The 24,559-nt window shown below is 28.7% G+C and overlaps 2 protein-coding genes across 3 annotated transcripts; both read right to left on the bottom strand.

The window, feature by feature from the left end:
• Positions 1–3,457: 3,457 nt before the first annotated feature.
• LOC130802257 (zinc finger CCCH domain-containing protein 14-like) lies at positions 3,458–15,941 on the bottom strand. 2 transcript variants are annotated; one of them, XM_057666197.1, is made up of 3 exons: positions 15,862–15,941; positions 5,904–8,070; positions 3,458–4,108 (listed from the first exon to the last, which is right to left on the bottom strand). In XM_057666197.1, the coding sequence occupies exons 2-3, from the start codon at positions 6,360–6,362 to the stop codon at positions 3,848–3,850; spliced, it is 720 nt and encodes a 239-aa protein (XP_057522180.1). In that variant the 5' UTR covers positions 6,363–8,070; positions 15,862–15,941; the 3' UTR covers positions 3,458–3,847. The 2 variants fall into 2 exon arrangements, with proteins under 2 accessions (XP_057522180.1, XP_057522179.1); XM_057666196.1 differs by having other exon boundaries at positions 3,462–4,108; positions 5,823–8,070.
• LOC130803309 (uncharacterized) lies at positions 15,842–16,279 on the bottom strand. The gene has a single exon (XM_057667509.1). The coding sequence runs from the start codon at positions 16,277–16,279 to the stop codon at positions 15,842–15,844; it is 438 nt and encodes a 145-aa protein (XP_057523492.1).
• Between the last annotated feature and the right edge of the window lie 8,280 nt (positions 16,280–24,559).

The raw sequence follows: 24,559 nt of genomic DNA on the forward strand, positions 1-24,559 counted from the left end.
GGGTAGGCCTAGAACTATTTCCGCTCAACAAGTGTCTAAAAAAACCCTTTTCTTTTCCCTTGATTACCAGCCATTTTACTACAATTTTAATAATTTAATTAACTATTAATAATAAATAAAAATAATCAAACGTTACGTTAAATTAACCACATGAACAAAGACAATAATTAATTAACATATTAAACTACTCATTATCAACAAATATAATTTAATAACAACAATATTTAACTAATCATTATCAACAAATATAATTTAACAAAATATTAATCATTATTATTGTAACTAATTTTCTAAATTAACAATAATCATAATAATAATAACAATAATAATAAAAATAACAATAACAATAATAATCTTAACAATAATAACAAAAAAATAATAATAATCATAATACAAATAACAAAAACAACATTTAAAAATAACATTAAAGAAAAATTTACTAACAATAACAATAATAACAACAACATCACCAACAAAAATAATAAAAATAATATTTAAAGGAAAAATAAAAAGTTAATAATAATAATAATAATAATAATAATATTTAAAAAATAAATTAAAAATAATATTTAAAAGAAAAATAAAAATTTGATAGTAATAATAATAATAATAATAATAATAATAATAATAATAATAATAATAATAATAATAATAATAATAATAATAGTAATAATAATCACAATAATAAATTAAAAACAACAATAATAATACTAATAATATCAATATTTAGAAAAAATTAAAACAATAATAATAATAACATCAACAACAACAACAACAATAATAATAATAATAATAATAATAATAATAACAAAAAACAAATAATAATAATAATAATAATAATAATAATAATAATAATAATAATAATAATAATAATAATAATAAGTATATTATTTTTTTAAAAAAAGAAGAAACAAAGAGGTGAGTCGCACGCGATTCGACCGCGGCTCGGTCGCACGTTTGTGCGACTAAGCCGCGGCCGAGTTGCGGGTTTCGTGCGACTGACCTGCGGCCGAGTCACGTGCGACTCACCTTTTTTTTTCCTTTTTTTAAAAAAATAATACGATTCGAATAAAAATTACCTCGAGTATTTGTTTGCGGATTGAATTCCTTGGCTTTTGTTCCAAAAATTTTATGTTGTAATTTTTTTTTAAGTCTGATAAAGGTGTTATTTACTGAGGTTAGAGTATATGTAAAAAATTTTAAATGCAGAGGCAAAATCGTAATTTCATTAGAAGGGTGGCTATAAAATGAAAAGGATGACTATGTTTAAGTATCCAGTTATCATTTCAATCAACAAAAAAAAGCATCTACTCTATCTTAAGTTATGTCATTAAAAGAATATACCATTTTCTTAGATGAACATAATCTAAATCTAATAGGAGTATCTTTAAGCTTTTTTATGAAAAAAAAAACACTTACATTTTGACTTTTGAATGTACATTTGCTTACATTTAACTTGGACGACTTCCATGTCATTATCCATTATCTTGTATAATATAAAACAAATATTATAAATTAACTAGATATAATATATCCGTACATTACATGAGTACATATACTAATTAATAGGAGTAATATTTAGAATTAAGTAATAAACAAATAATTGTACTTTTAATTAAAGGTGTGCATTCAAATTTACTATCAAGTTAGAGTTTAAAAATAAACAATAAGGTCGTCGTATTATTAGGTTAGATCAATGTTGTCGAATATTTTTGAACACACGTATCATTCACAGTCGTGCTCAAAGCGTGTGTTTTTTTGATTCAGAGGCAGATTTGTGAATCTCTACATATAAGGAGGAAAAGGTAACTATAAATAGTGAGAATTGAACCACAGCCTTATTCCTAATAGTATTACTAAAAATTCTATTAAAAAAATAGTATTAGTAAAACCATCAAATTTTATATTCACAATTAAATTAGATGTTACATGGGTCTTGCCTTAATGGTAGTAAGTATTGTATTCTTTTAGAGATTTGAGTTGATTTTTATTGAAACCCTCCCCAACTTATCTTTATAACAAAAAAATGAAAACATTATATATGATAGTATGATATAATGACTAAAAATGTCAAAAAAAACTCATTCAAAAATTTAATTTCCATGATAAACCTCCGAAAAGAACTTTTTAGACTAGAAATGTGAATATAGTTTTCTATGTTCCACATATTTTGCACTAAATATTTAACTAGTAATTGTTAACCCAATTAGCTACGGTATATGGAGTACTTGATTTTTAGATGTCGGGTCAAATTTAAATTCAATGTGTTGCTAACTTTTAGATATAGTACTTATTAAACATTTGAAATAATATTCTACAATTTTTGTGAGAGACCGTTTTTCAATGAGAGAACCTCAAATAGCATTTGTGAATAACATTTCAGCTAGTCACTTGAGAGACGGTCTTTTTGAGAGACGTATCTCAAGCCCAACACATTAAAAATTAATGTCTATTTACCATATTTTTAATATCTACTTACATTATCCTTAATGTTTGCTTACCGTATTCTTAATGCCTACATTTCAATATCTTAAATGTCTATTTATATGATTCTTAATGCCTACTTACAATATTTTAAAAAATATATAACGGGTCGGTCCAATTAGAAATGGTGTCTCAAAGAGACCGTCTCTTACAAGAATTTGTGATAACATTTTGATCAGCTCATCTTGTATGAGACCGTCTCACCTTGAGACGGGCCCATATAGTTAGCCAATGATTCAATTGATTACTTTAAGATCGTAAGTGATCGTTTTAAGGTTATAGGTAATCACCCTAAGACTATAAAAAATAATTTATTTAAAATTATAAGTGATCACTTTAGCGTTATAAGTGATCACTTTAGGACAAAAAGTATGTATTTGACCAACTCAATAAAAATGGTCTCACCGTGAGACCACCTTATTTAAGAATTAGTGTATTTTGATAGTCATAACTCACACTATTTGGGCTAGTTAATGAATTTTTAATAAGCTTTCAGCCCAAAAGTTAGTAAACTGACTACAAGTTTTATAATTTGGGTTGCAAACTTTGGGCTACAGTTTTTAGGGGAGAAAAAAAAATCTAAGTCTACTTAAGACTAAATACTTGCAAATTAGAATTGAAAATCAAAGGTGGTGTTCGCCAGTTCGGCTAACGAATTTTATTATCTTGTTTAAATAATTGATTTTTGAATACGATGGTGAAAGCAAGTTATTGAGTTTTTTATTTGGCTTGTTTAATTAACTAAAAATATTGGTTATTTTGTTAATTTTTAAGTTAGTTGGATAAGTCAACCTTTTTATGAAGATTTATACTAAAATTAAATTTTTTAGTTGTTTTTGAGGGAAAAGTAGGCCAACAAGACAAAAGCCAATAAAAAAAGATAACAAAGCTAGTTTTTTTTCGTTTTGCCTTACAAGCTAACTTATCAGCTAAATGAAAAGTGATTTATATATTTTGTTGTTGATTTTTTGACCAAATAAAAAACTAAAATTGTTTACCAACATCTATTTTACCGCCATTTATTCATTATAAAACAAAAAATATACTTTCCTTCAAAATTATTTAACCATACATAAAATTATTGACATGCATAAAATACACATCCTTGCCATAACAAAGATTCAATAAGTATAACCTTAGCTTAAGCATGATACATTATTATTTAACACTTATAATCTAAATTCTAATAGCTCAAATATATATAAAAAAAAAACAAATTTTAATTGATATTCTCAAAAAGAATTATAAACAATTTAAGAGTAGGTGGAGATAAGGAGAAAAACTTCTCGCGTATCTTTTAGAAAAAGCGATATATACTTCAACGGAAAGAAGATCAGATTTCGAAAAATATTAAGAATTTGTTTTAGGAGAGTGAGTGTCGAAAGTGACAACGATGTCCATAAGGACAAGCAACACCAGCAACAACCATACGGCAAACTTGGGTCTTATAACGTGGGTGCCGGATAATGGGTCGCAGCTCCGATACTCCATGGGCAAATTGGCAATGTGGGCCATATGGGCATGTACCAGTTTGTTGCCATTTATTGCATAACTCTGTTTTATACATGCCTTGGTTAAATACTTCCATCTCTATTGCTTTCTCTTCTTTTCTGACCTTCAATCTCTGTCATACATAAAAATATAGCCTTCATTAGATTCCAAAAAAAATATTTTTATGTATTGATATTAACTTAAAGTTAATTTAGATATAATTTATATATTTTTGCTAAATAATGTGAGTTATTAGTATTATTATATTATAAAATAGTTTAAATATAATAATAAAAAAATCAAAGAAGTATTTTATTATTTATTATGCCTTAAGTTTTTAGGAGTCATTTTTATATTTCGCTCTGGGACAAAAAAAAACGAGATGGCACTAATAATTTATTTACATTAATGCATTACGTTACATTACCTAATCTTATTAAGTGACTAGCTCTCATTTGGACGGGGTTTTGAGGGTAGTATATATATATATATATATATATATATATATATATATATATATATATATATATATATATATATATATATATATATATATATATATATATATATATATATATATATATATATATATATATATATATATATATATATATATATATATATATATATATATATATATATATATATATATATATATATATATATATATATATATATATATATATATATAACTTTTCTTTTTTATTGTAACACTAATATAGCTAATTTGCATTATTAAAAATTTAAAATATATAGTGTAATATTTATGAAGAGAATATTTGGTACGTAATCCCTATTACATATTATCTTATAATGATTAAGCATATAATTTAATTTATAATTAAAATTATTTATATAAAGATATAATAGGAACTATAAAAAAATTTGTAGGGATATTTGCTTTAGCTGACTTTGATCTAATGGTAGGATTAGTTGGCTGGTAAGCTATTTTATGAGTCAACTCTAAACAAAGATATTTTGTAAAATTAGTTAATGATTGTGAGTTGTTATTAGAAAAAATATATGTTAATAAGCTAAAAGCCAATACAAAAATTGATTAAGTAAATTTATATAATTAGTTAAAAATAATTTTTGATTATACCTAATTATATATATTATAATTAAAATACTGCATTGATATATGTGAAAAATTAAAATTGATTATGTGATGAAGGGAGTATGTAAAAGATTAATAAGGCAATAGACGCATCATGCACGATAACTTGTCATTATCAATGTCGTTATAAGTGACTTTTATTTAGATGGACTTTAGAAAATTAAGATATATGCAATTTTATTATTATTATTATTAAAACAATTTAAAAAGTATTTAATTAACGCTTAATAACAAATATAATCATGCATCATCACATAAATAAAAAATGCATATATATGGGGTTGAATGCATGTTAAGTTGAGCTAAAATTATTATCAATATTTAATGTCAGCATATAATTAGGAAAATAAGGTGCACAAACTAGATACCATCCCAAAAACCATATGATCATGGAAAGAAAGACTATAATAACTTATAAAGCGTACTATTTTTAATTCATCGATATAGACAAACTATCCCAATAATCATGGGAGGTTGTGAGCATGTTCAACATATTCGACCGCACAGGGCTCCGGAAATTTGAAGGCCTCAATATTAAGTCATATAGTATATTTTAAGTGTTTAAAAATATAAATTTATTAGAAAAATATCATAATTTTTAAAATTACACATGACCTTCATAAAAATTTGCAATTTTTCAATTTTTACTCTAGCCCTTGCCAATAATGTGCCAATAATGTTTCTAGACAAAGGAATATTAGTATAAGTTTGAATTATATATGAAACTCACAGTTCCATTAATACTTTGAGAAGGACTTGGAGATTGATTAGTAGGAGAATTCCCAAGCTTAAAATAACCAGGAGATCTTACTGAAATACTCTTAGGCAATGAAAATCTCTCATCTTCAACATCATCTTCATCTTCCTCCTCATCATCAATCACACTTGTCGAGCTATGACTCGCGGCGGGCCCAACATAGGGTTGTTCATCAGTTATCGAAAAAACCCGGTTAAGGCGGCGGTTGAGGTCCACATTAGCCAATCGGAGCCACACATTCTCCTCTTGTAAAGCCTTGGTTTCTCTACCTAGCTCGTGGAGGCGCGTGACGGCTAAGTTGTACCGGTTTAATAGTTCATCGTAAAGGTGGTTTTCGAGGATGAGGCGGGCTCTGTATAAGCCCGCCCCTGCCCCAGGCACGGCCGCATGATCAGTTGCTGCGGCTGTGGCTGAGGGTGTAGTGGGAGGGGAGGTGGATGTACTACTAAACAAATAGTTGGTTGAAAAAATGTTGGAATAAAATTCATCATTATTCTTGTAGAAATCATCCATAGGAAATTATTAATGTACAATTAAGTCACTTGATTGATAGTAAAAAGAAACATTCCATAAAATTATATATAGTTGGGAAATTGTGTATACTATTAAAAAGTTGCTTAACATAGAAGGAGAAGTAGGGGGTGGAGGTGGCTTCAAGGCTTCAATCTTTGGGATAATCATGAGTTTTTATTTTTTTGGTTAGATTTGGAGTACTACTTTTTCATTTTACTTTTATTTTTATTATAGAACTACATACTCCTATATTTTGAGTTTTGTAGTAAAGACATAATTTATATTTATAAAAAAATTACTTAAATTTAATGGTTTAAATTCAATAATTTATCCATTTTTTTGTATTTTTTTTATATTTTTTATATAAGTCAAAGTAATAGATTTGAAATATAGTGTAGCAAATTCAAAAATACAAATGAAATATATAGTATAATGTGGATTACCAATGTAAAGTTGTAGATGCATGCATTATAATATGTCTCTTGTGCTTCGAAAATCATATTAACTTATTAAAAAGTTATACCAATCAGAAACAATCTAAGCTGATTATTAAATTTTAAGATATATTATATAATCTATCGGTCAATATGATTAATTAAGAAAATTTGGCAAATTTAATTATGTTGAGAAATAATAAAATTAGAAAAGAAGGGTGGTAGCTAACAGCAAGATAATGATTGCATTGCGTGCTATTCACAATTGTAACTAACATATACCAATAATATCCCTTTAGTTGATAGCTAGTTTAATGTGTACCAGAAATAGACAAGTCGTCCCAATGTGTGGTAGCTTATTTGTTTTGCATCCCACCAACAAATCCCCTTCAAGAATGCTAACTTTCTAATTTAGTTCTTATGTGTAATATATACTCATAAGTCATAACTAGCTACCATTTATAATGTCTAGCTAGTCTTTTTGTTGCTTAACATTATAAAACTTTAATATTTGTTACTAGGCGTATGATCGGTTCTTTTAATACTCCTTGATAAAATCGTCAGCGATAAAAAGAGATCAAAAGTAATTAAATTTGAGAATTATAAATTAGCTTAGTGATTGAGGGTTTTCTCTTTCATCTTTGTGATATAAGTTTGATTCTCACTACATCATGTACAAAATTGATCCGATTACCTTTATAATACACAAACATTTGTATTTTTTTAGTATTAGGTTAACGTCGTATATAGAAGAGTTAATAGGGGATTTATTAATGAGGTTAGTACCACAACTGAAGACACTTTAAGGTTATATAAACCTAAATGATTGTGAACTAGCTTCTCTTATAATCCAAATATATAAACTGTAACTCTATTTAGTTTTCCTTAAAAATATCAGTATCTAATAAAAATTAGTTTTAATTAGAGTGTATTAAATCATTTTTATTTAGTAAAAATCAGTAACATTGTGATGATTTTGAAAACTGAAATTTAAAAAGTAAAAATCACTTTTTCTAATTTTCTAGTTTTGATTTTTAATTTTTTTTAAAAAATAAAAATCCAAAGAAGAAAAAAACGATAGAAAACGGATATTAGTGTACTTTTTCCGTTCTGAAATACTCGCACCCATTTATGACATGTAGTTCAAGAATATATCACTATCAATAACAAGTATAATGAAACGGATGTAGTATTTGGTTATTGTTTTGTCCACTTGATGCATGGTACCATCACTTCATCAACGTTATTGTCCTATGGCCTTATTTGTGCCTCGGCTGTGAAAATGACTTTTAGATTATCAGTTTCGATAATTTGTTCAATCAATCTGTTAAGATAACAACAAATTTTTGTTTAATATTCATTTAGATATCTAAATTGACTTCTCAGCTCCTTAATTTGTCTCAACTTTATAGTATAGCTATCACAATTATGTGATTATGTCATTTATAAGCAAACCAAAGTATCCTTTATTTTAGCCTTTTATGATCATGACCGTAGCATGTGTAAAATGGTGTATCGTACAAGGCTCCATTATCAAAGGGCATTCTAAAATCTTTTTTTATGCTTATTTGATTTATTATTTTAATTATCGCAAACGTTTGTATACTATTTTACACGAGAGTAATCACGTAATAGAGAGCCAAATATTATTAGTGTGATCAATGGAGAGATTTTATTATATACTAGTAGCTTGATTTTTTTTCTTTAAATTGTAAAGGTTTGTAACATAAATTTGACACAGGATTCCATAATTTACGAGACGGCCTTGTTTACGATTAGAACATAAAGGGTAGGCTGAGAGATAGAAAGAGAAGAGTTAAGAGAGAATTAAACCAAAATTTTATAGAAAAAAGTAATATTTACTCCAACTGATACAAAATTTGATTATGTAGCCTATACATTCACCCATTGCATGGAAAGGTCAAATATTTACCCTAATTTTGCTACATTTAAATAAATGAGTCAAACTTTTGTTTTCATTTAAGTTTTAATTTTCTAATGAAGAGTTGTAAAAAATGATAACCATAATAATCATAATAATTGGATCTTCAAAAGCTATTCTTAAAGAGCAATTTACAATTCACAAATTATTGTCGTTTAAAAATTTAAAATGCGTGACAACTTTAATTTGAATTGAGTTGTATATTTAGGTATTCGACATTTTTATTTTTTAATGTTTTAATTGATTAATTTATTATGATTATTTAACTAAATTTATGTTTTCACATGATCTTGCATTGTCCTGTAAACATCATTATTGTTTAATCAAATGATTTGTAGTGGGAGTAACATACAAATCATGTTAAGAGAAGTGTCATAAAAAAGCTTAATAGTCCTACGAAAATTTGTTGGAAGATCAAAAATATTCCTACAAAATTTAGCTTTGTGTCTGTCTAGATTATAATACGGGTTTAATTAAAAATTCAAATGATATTAAATTGTGTAATAATCGAATTGGATCGCTACCATATATTTTCCGGCCCATCGAAACATATGGTTATGAAATAGTGACTGGTAAATATACGACTCACCTTATATTACTGATATGTGTATTTTGTGTTTTGGTCCATGGGCTGGCCCTCTTGTTTTGGCCCATACTCTTTTCCCTCTTCTTTTCCTCTCCTGTATATATATGCTTGTATGCCTCCTATTTCAGATAAGAATTTTTAATCAATCAAATAAAAAAAGGAAGAATTCAATCCTGTAGCTTTGCTCTTCTTCTTCCCATCTTCAAGAACCATTTCTCAGAAATCTGAGAAATGTTACATGGTATCAGAGCGGATTGAGATCTGCTCCTACAAATCTTCCGCGTTTTTTTTTTTTTTTTTTTTTTTTCTTTTCTACAATCATTGAAATTGTATCTCAATTCTGAAATTTCTTCAATATCGATTTCCCAAAATTCCGATCAAAAGATTTCATCTCATAATTCTTGAATCACCTTCTTCTTCCTTGTCTTTCTTGATCTCAAAATGCTTGAATCGAATTATACTTCACAAAATCCAATTGCTGATCCAAATTCTATATACTACATTCACCCAAATGAAAACCCTACTGTTTCTTTGGTTTCAGAGAAATTCAATGGTGATAATTACGCTGATTGGAAGAGAGCTATGGTTTTAGCTTTGTCAATGAAGAACAAAATTGCTTTTATTGATGGAAGCATGATTAAGCCTGAACCCAATGATCCTCTCTTCAAAGGTTGGGAAAGATGCAACAACATGATAATTTCATATCTACTCAGATCTGTGGACAATACTATAGCAAAGAGCGTTTTATATTTCTCCACTGCTTACGAGATCTGGAAAGATCTTGAAGATCGATATTCAGTAATATCAGGACCACAACTATTTTCTTTACAACAAAATTTAAGCAAGATTAATCAAGACGATAGTCCTATTGCAGTATTTTTTACAAAAATCAAAGGTATTTGGGACCAAATCAGTGCGGCAAACCCTACTCCAATCTGCACATGCAATGGCTGTTCATGCAATTTCTTAAAGAAATTTATCAAAAATCAGCAAGATGAAAGATTAGTACAATTTCTCATGAAATTGGACAACAAACACAATGCTGTTAGAACAAATATTCTAATGATGAATCCTCTTCCTAATATTTCTGTTGCCTACAACTTACTCATACAAGATGAGAGACAACAAGAAATAGCAGATGTGCTCAACAAACATTCCACCATGGCATTCACTGCAAGTGATGGAGTTAGAGGTGGGATAAACAGACCTACAACCCTTAAGAAGAACAACCTGTACTGTGAGTATTGCAAAATGACAAACCATACCATACATAAGTGTTACAAGCTAAAAGGTTATCCCAAGAATGAGAAGAACAACAAGGGAATAAAAGGAAGAAGAGTGGCAGCCATGACTTGTGAAGAAGAATCAGATGATGAACCAGATCCAGAAACTGATTTATGCAAACAATTAGTAAACCTGATTAAAGAAAGCAAAAAATGCAATGACATTCAAGCCATAGAAAAGGCCAACACAGCAGGTAAAAGTCCTTGTTCAATAACTTGTCTGAATTCAAAGTGGATAATAGATAGTGGAGCCACTGATCATATTTGTTCTAATTTAGAATTATTTGATAATTACAATGTTTTTGACAAATCACCTAACAAAATCACAGTGGCTGATGGAAAGAAACTAAAAATAGAAAATATTGGAACTATAACATTTGAAAATGGTATTATTCTGAAAAATGTGCTTCATGTTCCAAAACTTCAGTTCAATTTAATTTCAACACACAAATTATGTAAGGACATGGATTGTAATATAGTCTTTACACATGACAAGTGCATGATCCAGGATCATTCACAGAGAAGTACACTGGTTCTTGGTAATCTGGAGTCCGGACTTTATGCAGTTAAAATTGATGATGGTAAAACAAGAAGCTCTGTCAACATTGCTGCTACAGAAGAGCTGAAGTTGATGCACTTAAGGATGGGCCATATACCATTCAATAGGCTACAGCTTGTTAATGATAACTTAGCAAATAGGAATGGTCTTGACTGTATTTGCCAAATTTGCCCTAGAGCAAAACAAACTAGAAATTCTTTTCCAAAAACAGGAAGTAGAAGCAAAAATTGTTTTGATTTGTTGCATATAGATGTTTGGGGCCCTTACAAAATTAGAACTCATAATGACTGTAAATACTTCTTGACCATTGTTGATGACTTTTCAAGGCATACATGGACTTTCATGATGAAAAATAAAAATGATTCTGTTGATATTCTTGATTTTGTTATTACATTCATACATAATCAGTTTGATGTTGTTGTCAAAGCAGTTAGAAGTGATAATGCCAAAGAGCTTTGTGAAGGTAAAATTTTAAATATATATGAAAAATTTGGAATCTTGCATCAAAGAAGCTGCATTGACACTCCACAGCAGAATGGAGTTGTAGAAAGAAAGCACAGGCATCTTCTTGAAACAGCAAGGGCACTTTACTTTCAGTCCAAGGTTCCATTGAAATACTGGGGAGAATGTCTTCTCACTGCCACTCACTTGATAAATAGAATGCCCTTGAGCTGCATAGACGACAAGACACCTTATGAAAAATTGTATGGAAGAAGACCTAACATTGATCACTTAAGAGTTTTTGGCTGCTTAGTTTATGCATCAAGTCTAAAGGCAAATAGATCTAAATTTGACTCAAGAGCCACCCCTTGCATCATGATGGGGTATGAGATAGGTCAGAAAGGCTACAAACTCTTGAATTTAGAAACAAACAAACTGTTTGTCTCAAGGGATGTAACATTCCATGAAAAGCACCTACCATTTCATCTCTCTGACTCACCCCAATCCTCTCTGAACCCAATCTTTCTTCCCAGCCATACACCTTTCAACTTACCAGATGATCAGCCATTACCTGATGCATTCTTTCTACCCACTGAAACACCAACACCTGAACCAGAACAAAACATAGCAACGCCTCATTTAAGCCAGCCATACATACCTGCCTCTCAAACACATCCACCAAACCTAATCATCAACTCACCAAATAAAAGAATACCCAGAAAACCTGCTTGGATGGATGACTTTGTTTGTGCTGCCTATAATGAAACACAACATTGGTGCAATATTGTTAACTTTGATGAAATACCAACACACTGCAAAGCCTTTATATCTTCCATATCTACTCTCTCTGAACCAGCAACCTACCTTGAGGCTGCTCAACACCCTGAATGGGTTCAGGCAATGAAGAAAGAAATAGAAGCACTCAATAAAAACCACACTTGGGAAGTCACAGACTTGCCTAAAGGTAAGAAAGCCATTGGATGTAAGTGGGTTTACAAAGTGAAACTTAAGAGGGATGGAACTTTGGAGAGATACAAAGCAAGGCTTGTGGCAAAAGGATTCACACAAAAGTTTGGCGTGGACTATGCAGAAACCTTCTCCCCTGTAGTGAAAATGGCTACCATTAGATGCCTTCTTGCCATAGCCTCTGGCAAACAATGGCCCTTGTATCAACTTGACATCAACAATGCATTCTTACATGGCTCTCTTGATACAGAAGTATACATGCGTATGCCTCCTGGTATTCCTAATCCAGAACAAAAAGTATGCAAGCTACTCAAGTCCCTCTATGGGTTAAAACAAGCTAGTAGGCAATGGTTTGCAAAACTTACTATTGAATTACAACACAAACACTTTATACAAAGCAAGAATGATTATTCTTTATTCATATATAATGATAATGTGGATTTGTGTGTTGTTGCAGTTTATGTAGATGACATTATTCTTACAGGTACCAACACAACCATCCTAAATGACCTCAAAAATCACCTACACAAAGTCTTCAGCATCAAGGATTTGGGAGATTTGAATTATTTCCTTGGCATTGAAGTCTCAAGGATAAATGAAGGAATCATCTTAACACAAAGAAAGTTCACCAAGGAGCTCCTTGAAAGCTGTGAGATGGATCTTTCTAAGACAGCCAAAACTCCTCTTCCAGTTAACATCAAATTAGCAGCAGATCAAGGAGATTTCTATCATAACCCTGCTCTGTACAGATGCATAGTGGGCAAGTTAAATTTCCTCACACATACCAGACCAGACATTGCTTTTGGGGTACAAACTCTCAGTCAATTCCTCCAAAGTCCAAGAATTCAGCATGCAAAGGCCCTTTCACATATGTTAAGATACATAGCTGGCTCTATAGGTCAAGGAATCCTTCTTCAATCCAGTAATGAACTAACTCTCCAAGGGTTCTCAGATTCAGATTGGGCCTCTTGCCCAAACACAAGAAGGTCTATCACAGGATACATCATGCTTTTGGGGAAAAGTCCTATCTCATGGAAATCAAAGAAACAATCCACTGTTTCTCGATCATCCTCTGAAGCAGAGTACAGAGCTATAGCCTCAGCAGCCTCAGAAATAACATGGCTTGTACGTCTATTGTCTGAACTGGGGATTCAACACTTACAACCTGTCAAGTTGTGTTGTGACAATCAATCAGCAATCCACTTAGGAAAGAATCCAGTCCACCATGAAAGGACGAAACACATTGAATTGGATTGCCACTTCACTAGGGAAAAAGTCATGGAAGGATTATTGAAGCTTCTCTATGTCCCTACTTCTGATCAGCTTGCTGACCTTCTGACCAAATCTCTTCCATCTCCACAACTCCACAAGTTAATGTCCAAGCTGAGTGTTCAATCTGTTGATTACCCACCAGCTTGAGGGGGGGTATTACTGATATGTGTATTTTGTGTTTTGGTCCATGGGCTGGCCCTCTTGTTTTGGCCCATACTCTTTTCCCTCTTCTTTTCCTCTCCTGTATATATATGCTTGTATGCCTCCTATTTCAGATAAGAATTTTTAATCAATCAAATAAAAAAAGGAAGAATTCAATCCTGTAGCTTTGCTCTTCTTCTTCCCATCTTCAAGAACCATTTCTCAGAAATCTGAGAAATGTTACACCTTATATTATTTTCGTCATTGATTCACCGGTGAAACACATGGTTGTAAAAGGGTCCGATATAATAGATTATAAATAAGATTAACTAATTAATCATATCAAATCAATGTAATTAGTTACCTTCTACCCAAGTTTGATTAATCTTCTTTACTTAATTACCAACAGTTGTTTCTTTATGGTGGTGAGGATTTTCTTGCAACACAGGAGCTGTGTACTATAAGTGGGTAAACATTTCTTGAGATTTTACATTTATAATTAAATTCATATACATTTCATCCGTTATAAATAATAAGTTACACTACGATTATTGACATTATTCATCATTTAAGCTCGTTTTAAATGTGTAAGAAAAAATACAATCAAGTTGGATCTTGTTAGGATCGTCTAATTGTATACCTTTATAAAATTAACATTTTCTAATTTTAATTATGCATGATTTATTATATAAATGATCCAAATTGACATATTAATTAGATTGCATAAAAAGTTAAATGCAGCGAGTATAATGAAGCAACGAACAAAGTATGTCATAAAACCAGAGTTTAAGTCGGCTTGTTCTCCTCGCCTTAAAATCACATCCTTATGAATATTCCAATTGCCCAAACTAACAGTCAATGTTAGAGGCATGAACAAAGCTGGGTTTCTTTAAAGCCTGTAATTATAATTTATAAGGGTCTTGATTGTATATTATACGTTTGAAAATAATAATTTTATTTAAAAATTTAAAATTGATTCAAATTTATTGTTTAGCAAATTAAAAATTTTTTAAATTTAAATTTGAATCAAATTCTACCATTATTTTTAAGTAGTTAAAGTTGAAAATTTAAGAATGACTACCCAAATGTTATCGTTCTTAAATTTTTCATTTATGATTTCATAATTGAAATAAATTTGAAATCAAATATTACATAAAGAATTTTATAACAAAAACATCTTTGCTATAAATTTAGAAATATTATTATTAAGAAATTTTGAAAAGTTAATTATTCTTCAACCATTTTTTATTAAAGTTTAAACTAGTTTACTAAAAATCAATCTAAAGAATACAATAAAGTGATAAACTCATTTGCCACGTGGATCCAACAACTAAATAGTATATGTTCATTTGAGTTTTATATCGAAATTGATATATTTTTATAACATGTTATATTTAATAACAATCTTACAAGTATTAGAAATATTCAAGATAGAAAAGGCAAATTTGATGCAAAAAAATTTCAATAGAGGATGCCGAGTCCCAATGTATTATTACATAAATGGTAAGAAGAAGATGGAGGAGATTCATACCTAAATAAACACTAAATTTAAAATTTTAGAAAAAAAAAAATTCAACCTAACCCATATAAACAATTATCCCCATAAAAATTTCTATGTCTACCTATGTTTTTCCTTAATTAATCTCTTTTTTATATTCTAGATAAGAAAAATTAATAATAGGAAGACGGAAAAATAATCTTTGTAAAAGTGATAAAAACAAAATTGAATCACTATCACATAACTGTAAGAAAAAATCTTCAATTACTTGATCAATTCACAATTCTTCATAATTTTTCACGTAGAAATTCAATATAAAACAACTAATTCGAAACAGAAAGAGTACAATATTAAACACTAAACAACTTCGGACACACCTTTAGAGGTTTGTAACGCCTTATAAATCTCAATAACAAGTCTAGCTTCAAATTCTTGTTGATTCTTATACTTAACCCTAACTTGTCTAGCTTGTGAAATTTTCTTCCTTTCAAACTCACTTCCTCCATTAACCTTCCCAACTTCACCAGCCATTTTCAACATCATATTAACATACCCATCTTTAAATTTGTTCCATACTTTCTTGGGTGACAAAAAAATTTTCTTAAAATAACCCTTAAATTTTAAACCCTTCTTAACCCTCCAAAACCTCCTAAACTTGCTTCCTCCACCGTCGTCGCCACCATTGATCTTCACTACTTGTATTTTTCTCTTGTTTTCAACTCCATCTAAGAGATTATACCCTTTTTTCCTCCAATAATTTTTCCCATTAAATTGATTCCTAGAAATTTTATCCATTTTGTGGGAATTTAATTTAATTTTATGGGTATGTAATTTTGTATACTTGTATATAATTTGAATATATTTCTAATTTGTAGTGTAGAGAAGAAAGATAAGGTAGGGGAAGTCCAAATATACGGCTATGTTTTAAGGAACACATGGGTCGTTGCTTATGTATGTAGTGAGGTTGATGAATGCAACAAAAGAAAAAAATAAGCTTCTAGTAGGTCAAACATTCAAAAGTCAACAAAGGATGCTTTGAAAAAATTGTATTGTATTGATTGATTATAATTTTGTATACTAGTTTTGCGTGCCCATTGAAATATGTTGGAATTGTGTGATTAATATTTATTTGGGAAGTTTCTTGTGATTGGAATTTTTTGGGTGATAAATGCTTTCTGTTTTATTATACTTGAAATAGATAGTAATATTATCCCATATATTATGTGTAAAGGAATCAATTTAACTTAAAAAATTAAATTTATGGTTGAGGCTCTAAGATGTGTTATATATTTTAGTACGCCTCCTAATCACATGAATGTCCATTGGGCAAAAGTGGAGTGCAACACAAATCCTTCTTATACCTAGCGCTGAATATTCCTTTTCAAATAAAGAGTACTAGTTGAAATTCGAACTCGTGATATCTTATAAGTTATAAGTTATAACAAAAGCATTTGATACCATGTCAGGTTCCAACTCAACCAAAACATTAAATTAATAATTGAGGCCTCCAAAATATGTTATATGCTAATAGTTATTAGTTGTAAGTATATTAGAATAGTTTTCAAACATCTAAAACATGGGATTTGTTTGATAAATGGACATTGGTTGTAGTTGTTTGTTAAAATTGTTGGTTGAATTGATTATTTGAGAGTACTAGTTGTTTAAGATGGTTATTTAAGCAAATTGTTATGTGAGTGTAAATTGGTTAAAATTTATTGTTGATTAATTATTAGAGAAAAGGTTGGTAAAATACTACAGTCAATGAAAAAAGCTACTCTTCGTGGCTTTTGATTTTTATTGACGTGCTTGTAATGCAAACGCTAATCTCTTTGACTTTGCTACTGAAAATAATATATTGTATGGACAAAGACATTTGAAATAGAGCATAAATACAACGTTTATCATCAAAATATATCAATTTCAGTAACAAACTCAAACAATCATAAAATTAAGGTTGACTTTTAAAAATGATGGTTAGTATAAGAGTAAGCAGTCTTGACTCTTGAGTACAAGTAAACATAGAAAATACTACGTTGAATGTAAAAATGGTGGATTCTATGACCTCATATTATATATCAGAAAGTACAAGTCAAGAATAACAAATTATTTTGCTTAAATAATTTGACTTTGGTTGAAACTATTTAAGACCAAGTTTTTTTAGATGATTGGGTGAAAGAAAAATGTTTAGGTGAAAATTAAATTTATCATCTTATTTAAATAAAATGAAACTTGTTTAAATTGAGACAATATTAAGATCAGATTCTCTCAAGACCAAGTATTATTTCACATAAATACAAGAAACTACTAGGATTAAATAATCTATCTTGTATGCTAATTTACTTTTCCTTTTTCTTTGTTTAACAAAAATTTTGAAGTTTATGATAAGAGAGGGAGAACGATTCAAAAGCCTAAGTTTATGTTCATATTCATTTACCCGATTATTTGTACAAGATATAGAAGTATTCATTCTAATTAAAGGCTCGATTTTAGATGACGTATTTGGGATCGGTTTAAAAACGAATCTTGTATTCACATTAATTTTGATAATTTTAAATTATTTTTATGTCAAGTCGAATTCAATTACAAATTTGAATGAATATTAAATTATCGAATTTATTTCAAACCCTTTAACAAAGGAAATTACCCTAGACGTTACGATAAATGGGTTGTAGGTTTCCTCTTTGCTAGTTTGAGTCCAACGGAAGAAAGGGCTTTCTATCTTATCCTAGGCTTAATACGCATGGACCTCTTCACACTTTTGGGCACACGTGTTTATAATGAAAATGGATTATCTATTAATGAAGTGTATTTGTGTTTTAACAATCCTCCGGTTGGCGTTCATTATAAATGTCCAACTTATCTAGTTAATAGAAAAATTGTCGTGTTTTAAGTGGTCTTTGTAAAAATATCAACTTTTGTGATAGCAATAGACGGCAGTTCAAGTAAATGTTTAAGAAAGTTAAATATCAATTGTTGATGCTTATGAGAGAAAAAGTAGCCTAATGTCAAAAGCAAACTGAAGCATTTTTTTCAATTTGGATCAAAAGTCAAGTTTTCAACCGGTTGATAAATGGTTAATCAAATATTTTTTTTCCTTTTAATTAATTGATAAGCTAAAAATCAATAGAAATAATTAGAGTTATTTAAAATAGACGCTATGATCTGAAATTTACCTGTGTTTGTAACAAAATTTAATTTGACCCAACTCCTAAAATGATTTACAATTATTAAAAAGAATAATATGGACACAAAACATAATTTCAAACCGATCCGAACCACTTAATCCGAAATCAACCAAATGACCCGAATAAAACCTATAGAAATAGTTAAATGGATCTGGGTCATCTTGAAGCGGTACTCCTCTGTAAAAACTCATCCTATAATGATCTTATCCAATCAAATACTTCAGTAATCCAAATATCCACCATTAAAAAATTCACTATCCATGGATTCCAACAAAGGAAACATAATTCTTCTTCAAAAACTGCAACCAGAAAACACTTTCTGGAACTGGAATAATCCCCACCAATCCAAAAGAAAAAACAACAAGAACTCCAAACAATGGAAAATCGACGAGAAACGTTTTTCTGCTTCCGAACTTTTCAACCCGAATACCCGGAGAAAGTCTACGTCCGAGACATTCGTTTTGGGTCCGGGTGCTGGAGCGGGTATTGGATGTGGTGTCGGGTTTGGGCTTGGACTGGTTGGTGGAATCGGGGTTTTGGATGGGCCTTGGAATTATCTTCGTATTGGATTTGGTTTTGGGTTTGGGTGTGGTGTTGGGTTTGGGTTTGGGTATGGGCAAGGGTTTGGGTATGGTTCGAGTTGGGATTCAATTAAGACCGATGTACTCGGGTTTGAAAATTAATGATTTATCGTCATCATATCTAATATATCTCGCTTGTAGAATTAACGAAATCCTAATTATCAAGTTGTATTACAATGCTATTAGATGTTTTTGTTTGGATTTCAATGTAAGAGAATTGTATTTCCATTCATATTGTCTCGTTATATTTTGATTTAATCAGCCGATTTTATATAATTACGATTAAGATTCTAATTTTATTGATTATTAATATTGTGTATGTTAATTAAGATCCTATCAATTATAGTAAAATTATTTTCGTTGATATGTTTGCCTCATTGTTAAACATAGGTTTCATAAACAATGCGTTAATTATAATTCTTTAATTTTGCTACATTGTTGTTTTATTGTTTTTTAATTGTGATTGGTTATTATTAAAAGAAAAGACAAAGATAAAAAGTTGGTGAAAAGTAAATAAATATAAAAAAAAAATCAAATTTATGGTTGAATGTATGATGGCAAAATTAATAATAAGAAATAATAAATAAATAAATAATGTAGTAAATTAAATTAAAAAATGGTCCTACACAACAAAAACATAGTAGTTCTATAGAGTGGGAATAAACAAAGACCAAAGTTAACAACCACTCTAATTTAAAAGTGCCAATTACTGTCAATCCATCACATTAATAAAAATGAACTCTTTTTTTTTTTTCTATTATATTTGTTCATATTGTCATTGCAACCCTTTTTTATTACTACACTTGTTTCCTTTATATCTTTTCGTCCTCAACTTTGAGATTTATTAATTATTTTTCTTTTCATCTTATTCATACTATTTATGTTTAATTGTAATTCAAAGATTATAATATTAAAGTTGTAATAAAATAAATGATATAGTCTCACCATGAGTTTTTACTAAATATTTTTTTATTTAGGTACCTTATTTGAACATTATCTCACTACTGGGTAGGGGTTTTAAAACTGAATATTGAATGATTCCGTTCGGGTAATCTGATTTTTTGGATAGTGCAAAACATGTTTTGGTTTCTATTTGGATTAAACTGTATATTCGTATTTTTGGTTTTTCAAATCGGATAAATAATATATATTTTTTTAATACAATTTTTATATATTTAAACTAAATTCATTTCCATTCTTTAATAAAGCTTTTTTTTATGTTTGAATAAAAATCATGTTGAGAATATAATTGGATATTCAAAAGTCTAATTTTATTAATAATAGATTAATTATGTAACTTAATTGTGGATTTGTAGTTAAGAATTATAAATATTTGTATAACTCAACTATAAACAATGGTTACTAGAAAATAAATTGCGGAACTATTGAAAAAAAAGTTTGAAAGTGTGATAAAAATAAAAAAATAATAACAAAGGGTATTTTCAAATAAGAAAAAGATGCTAAGATGGAAAAAATAATATATAGTCCTACCCGATCCAGAAAATTGAAAAGAGGGCAAGTCTACCATCGAAATTCAAAATCAAAATTCAGTAAACCCTAGCTTATCAATTCAAATATAATCCATGGTTACCAACAATCGAAGCATAAATTTCTTCCAAAAAGTACACTCGGATGACTCTTTCTGGAACTGGATTAATCTACAGCAATCCAGGAAGAACAACAAGAACTTAATGAAATGGAGATTCGACGAAATACGAAACTCTGCGATCGAACTTTTGAACCCGAATCGCCGAAGAAAATCCGAATCAGATAACATCATTTTAGGTTTGGGTGCTGGAGCAGGTATCGGGTGTGGAGTCGGGTTTGGGCTTGGACTGGTTGGTGGATTCGGGTTTTATGGTGAGCCTCGGAATCATCTTGGGCTTGTTTTTGGGTTTGGGTTTGGATGTGGTGTTGGAGCTGGGTTTGGATTTGGGCAAGGGTTCGGGTATGGTTCTAGTTGGGAATCGATTAAGACTGACATACTTGAGCTACAGGATTAAACGGATCTTCACAATCGGGTTGTAATACATTTCTATCGATCTTTTTGTTAGGGTTTTGATTTAAGAAATTTGTATTTCTAATTGTATGGCATTTTTTTTTTGCATAAAGTTTAATTTTTTTAGATTTAATGGAAGTGGATCGGTAAACATGTGCTTATTAATTTGAAGCACTAGACCCCTCTAATTGAAAGGGAAAAAATTACTCTGAATAATACAAATTTTCACTGATTTTCCAACAATAATACGAACTTTCAATTAACTATGAATAATACGAACTTTGACATATATTTTTCGCTGGCATACTAATTTACTTGTAACTGGTAAATGTGCTCAGCTCTCTTTAAAAAAAAATTTTTCTGATAAAATTAAGGAAAAGAAAGAGCAAAGTATACCGGCATCTTCCTAACGCACTATCTCTCTCGTTCTCACGCATCAACTACAAAGGTATACACCCTTCCCTACTGCTGCATTTATATACTCTTACTGATGCTGCTGTGCATTTAATATACATCCATTTTGCATGTAAATTTCATTTACCTTGTAAGATTAGATAGATTCATGGCCACATTATCTCAATTTGAAATATATGTAATAACTGCGACTTAATATAACTAGTGGCTAATTGATTTGACTCAAATGACAAACCAGAAAAATGCAAATTAATGTAAACAAAATACATCTGCAGGAAGCACAACAAAAATGTAAGCACAACATTATCTCATTTTAATGTTGCTCATCTCTAGTATCCTTCTCTTCATCTAGCCATCTACTGCATTTTCATGAAATTTTTCCATTGTTTGATTTTCCATTTTCTAATGTTATTCCTAATCCAGCTTAACACACTTATCTATTGCATTTTGGAAAAAAAAATTGAGATGTTGGAAGAAGTAATTAAAATGGAAGAGCAAAGTGAGAAAATGAGCTATAAACCCATGAAACTGATGAAGGAATGAGGAAGTAACCGTTTCTCCCGGTTATAAACCGGTCAGGTATGCCAGCGGAAAACACATGTCAAAGTTCGTATTATTCATGGTTAATTGAAAGTTCGTATGATTGTTGAGAAATCAGTGAAAGTTCATATTATTCAGGGTAATTTTTCAATTCAAAGTATATTCCCTTGTTCTCTTTCATTCAATACAATTGTTCCATTTAATTTTTACAAGCTTATTGATGTATTAATTCAATATTTTATTTATTTTATTTTATAATATCAAAAATTATAAATTTTAATATCAATGAAATTCACATGAAAATTAATCAAACAAAATAATGAGTATGGATGAATACGTACAAAAAAGTAAATGGGATAATCGCATTTTTTTAAAAGTAAATGGGGTAATCACATTGAATAAGACGGAGTACTTATTATGAAGCTAAAATAAAGGTTTAAATAATAATAATAATAATAATAATAATAATAATAATAATAATAATAATAATAATAATAATAATAATAATAATAATAATAATAATAATTATTATTATTATTATTATTATTATTATTATTATTATTATTATTATAATAATAATGATAATAATAATAATAATAATAATAATAATAATTATTATTATTATTATTATTATTATTATTATTATTAAATATTATTATAAAATACAATATATTACCATTATATCATATCATATCATCATACTATACTATATATATAATAATTCCACATGGCAATCTCTTAGCAATTTGATTATGTGGGTTAAATTTAATAGTGATCTAATATAATATGTGTCATACCTTAATTAATACCTTATTTTATTATAATTATAGTTATAATTAATGCAATATTTAAATATCATACTATATATAAATTTGGCATATAAAAGTATAATCATACTTCATACTATACTATAAAGATGAAGCAATAATTTCACATGACAAACTCTTAACAATTTGCTTATGTGAATTAAATTTATTGGTGATTTAATATCTTATGTGTCATCCTTTAATTAATATCTTATTATATTATAATTATAATTGATGCAATATTTAAATATCATACTATATATAAATTTGGCATATAAAAGGAATAAAAAAAATGTTGTAATTAATTATGATTTATATGTAGTGCAATAATAGTAATACCATATCATATAACTTAATAATTTTGTTGTATGATGACAAAGGATTTATTTAAAAAATTGCAATATCATAGTAGAATTTTATAATGTTATCAAAATATATTATAGAAGTTTATAATGTTATATGGTAATAATAGTCATGATATATTATATTGATTCATATTATCGGACACAAGATATTGAATATTTTTTACTTCCATATGTAGATTATTTTAATATGTGTTATGTATAAATTATTGATTAACAAATTTGTTGCTTTAAAAAAATATTATCTTGGTTAATAATTAATTCTAATAAGTTGACACAAATTAGGATATTTCCAATTGAAAGGTAATGTATACTTTATTATATTATTATATAGTGGATATTATTTTAATTAAATAGTAGTGTGAAATAATGATTGTATTGGAAGTATGAGGTTGTAGTGAGTATTATTTTAATTAAATAGTAGTGTGAAGTAATAATTGTATTGAAACTATGAGAAAAAAAAATTATAAATAAAAGAAAAGGGGTACATTAAAAGAAAAGGGGGATTTTAAGGGGTAAAAGTGGGATAAAAACTTTCTAAAAATAGAAAGTATTCTAAAGTGGAAGAACTTTTGAAACTACCCATTATAGTAATGTGGAAGATCAAAAAAGAACAGAGAGAGTACTAATCATGTAATTATATAAATATACACAGTCTGTAAAAGTAAATTAATATAAATAAGCAACTATGGAGATGTGCTATAGTAGTTTTTTTGGTTATTACATATATTTAAAAATATATTTTTATATATCTTTATATTAGAAACTCCGCGCATTGTACAGGTTTTTATACTAGTATAAGCATATATATACCATCATTATACTCCCTTCTATTCATTTTAGGTGTCCCATTTACTGTTAGGACATTATTTTTTTATTACTCTTAAATTGTATTTTATTATAAATTTATAAGTTAAAACATAGTTTTGTGGAATCTTATTTGATTCGTTTTAATGTAAATTTATCATTATTAACTTATTATAATTTTTAATTATACATAATGAGATATATATTAAGAATTAAATAAGCACATTAGTTAAAATGCATAAAGTAAATGTAACACTTATAAAAGTAAGATGAATAGAAAAGAGTATGTTACATGTCTCTATTTAAGTACTATTCAAAACTCATAACCAATCTTACTCTAGATGTTGCTTATGTAACATAAGAATATAATTGAGACATTCT

Source organism: Amaranthus tricolor, chromosome 16 (assembly GCF_026212465.1).
Source record: "Amaranthus tricolor cultivar Red isolate AtriRed21 chromosome 16, ASM2621246v1, whole genome shotgun sequence".
Classification (NCBI taxonomy): Eukaryota; Viridiplantae; Streptophyta; class Magnoliopsida; order Caryophyllales; family Amaranthaceae; genus Amaranthus; species Amaranthus tricolor.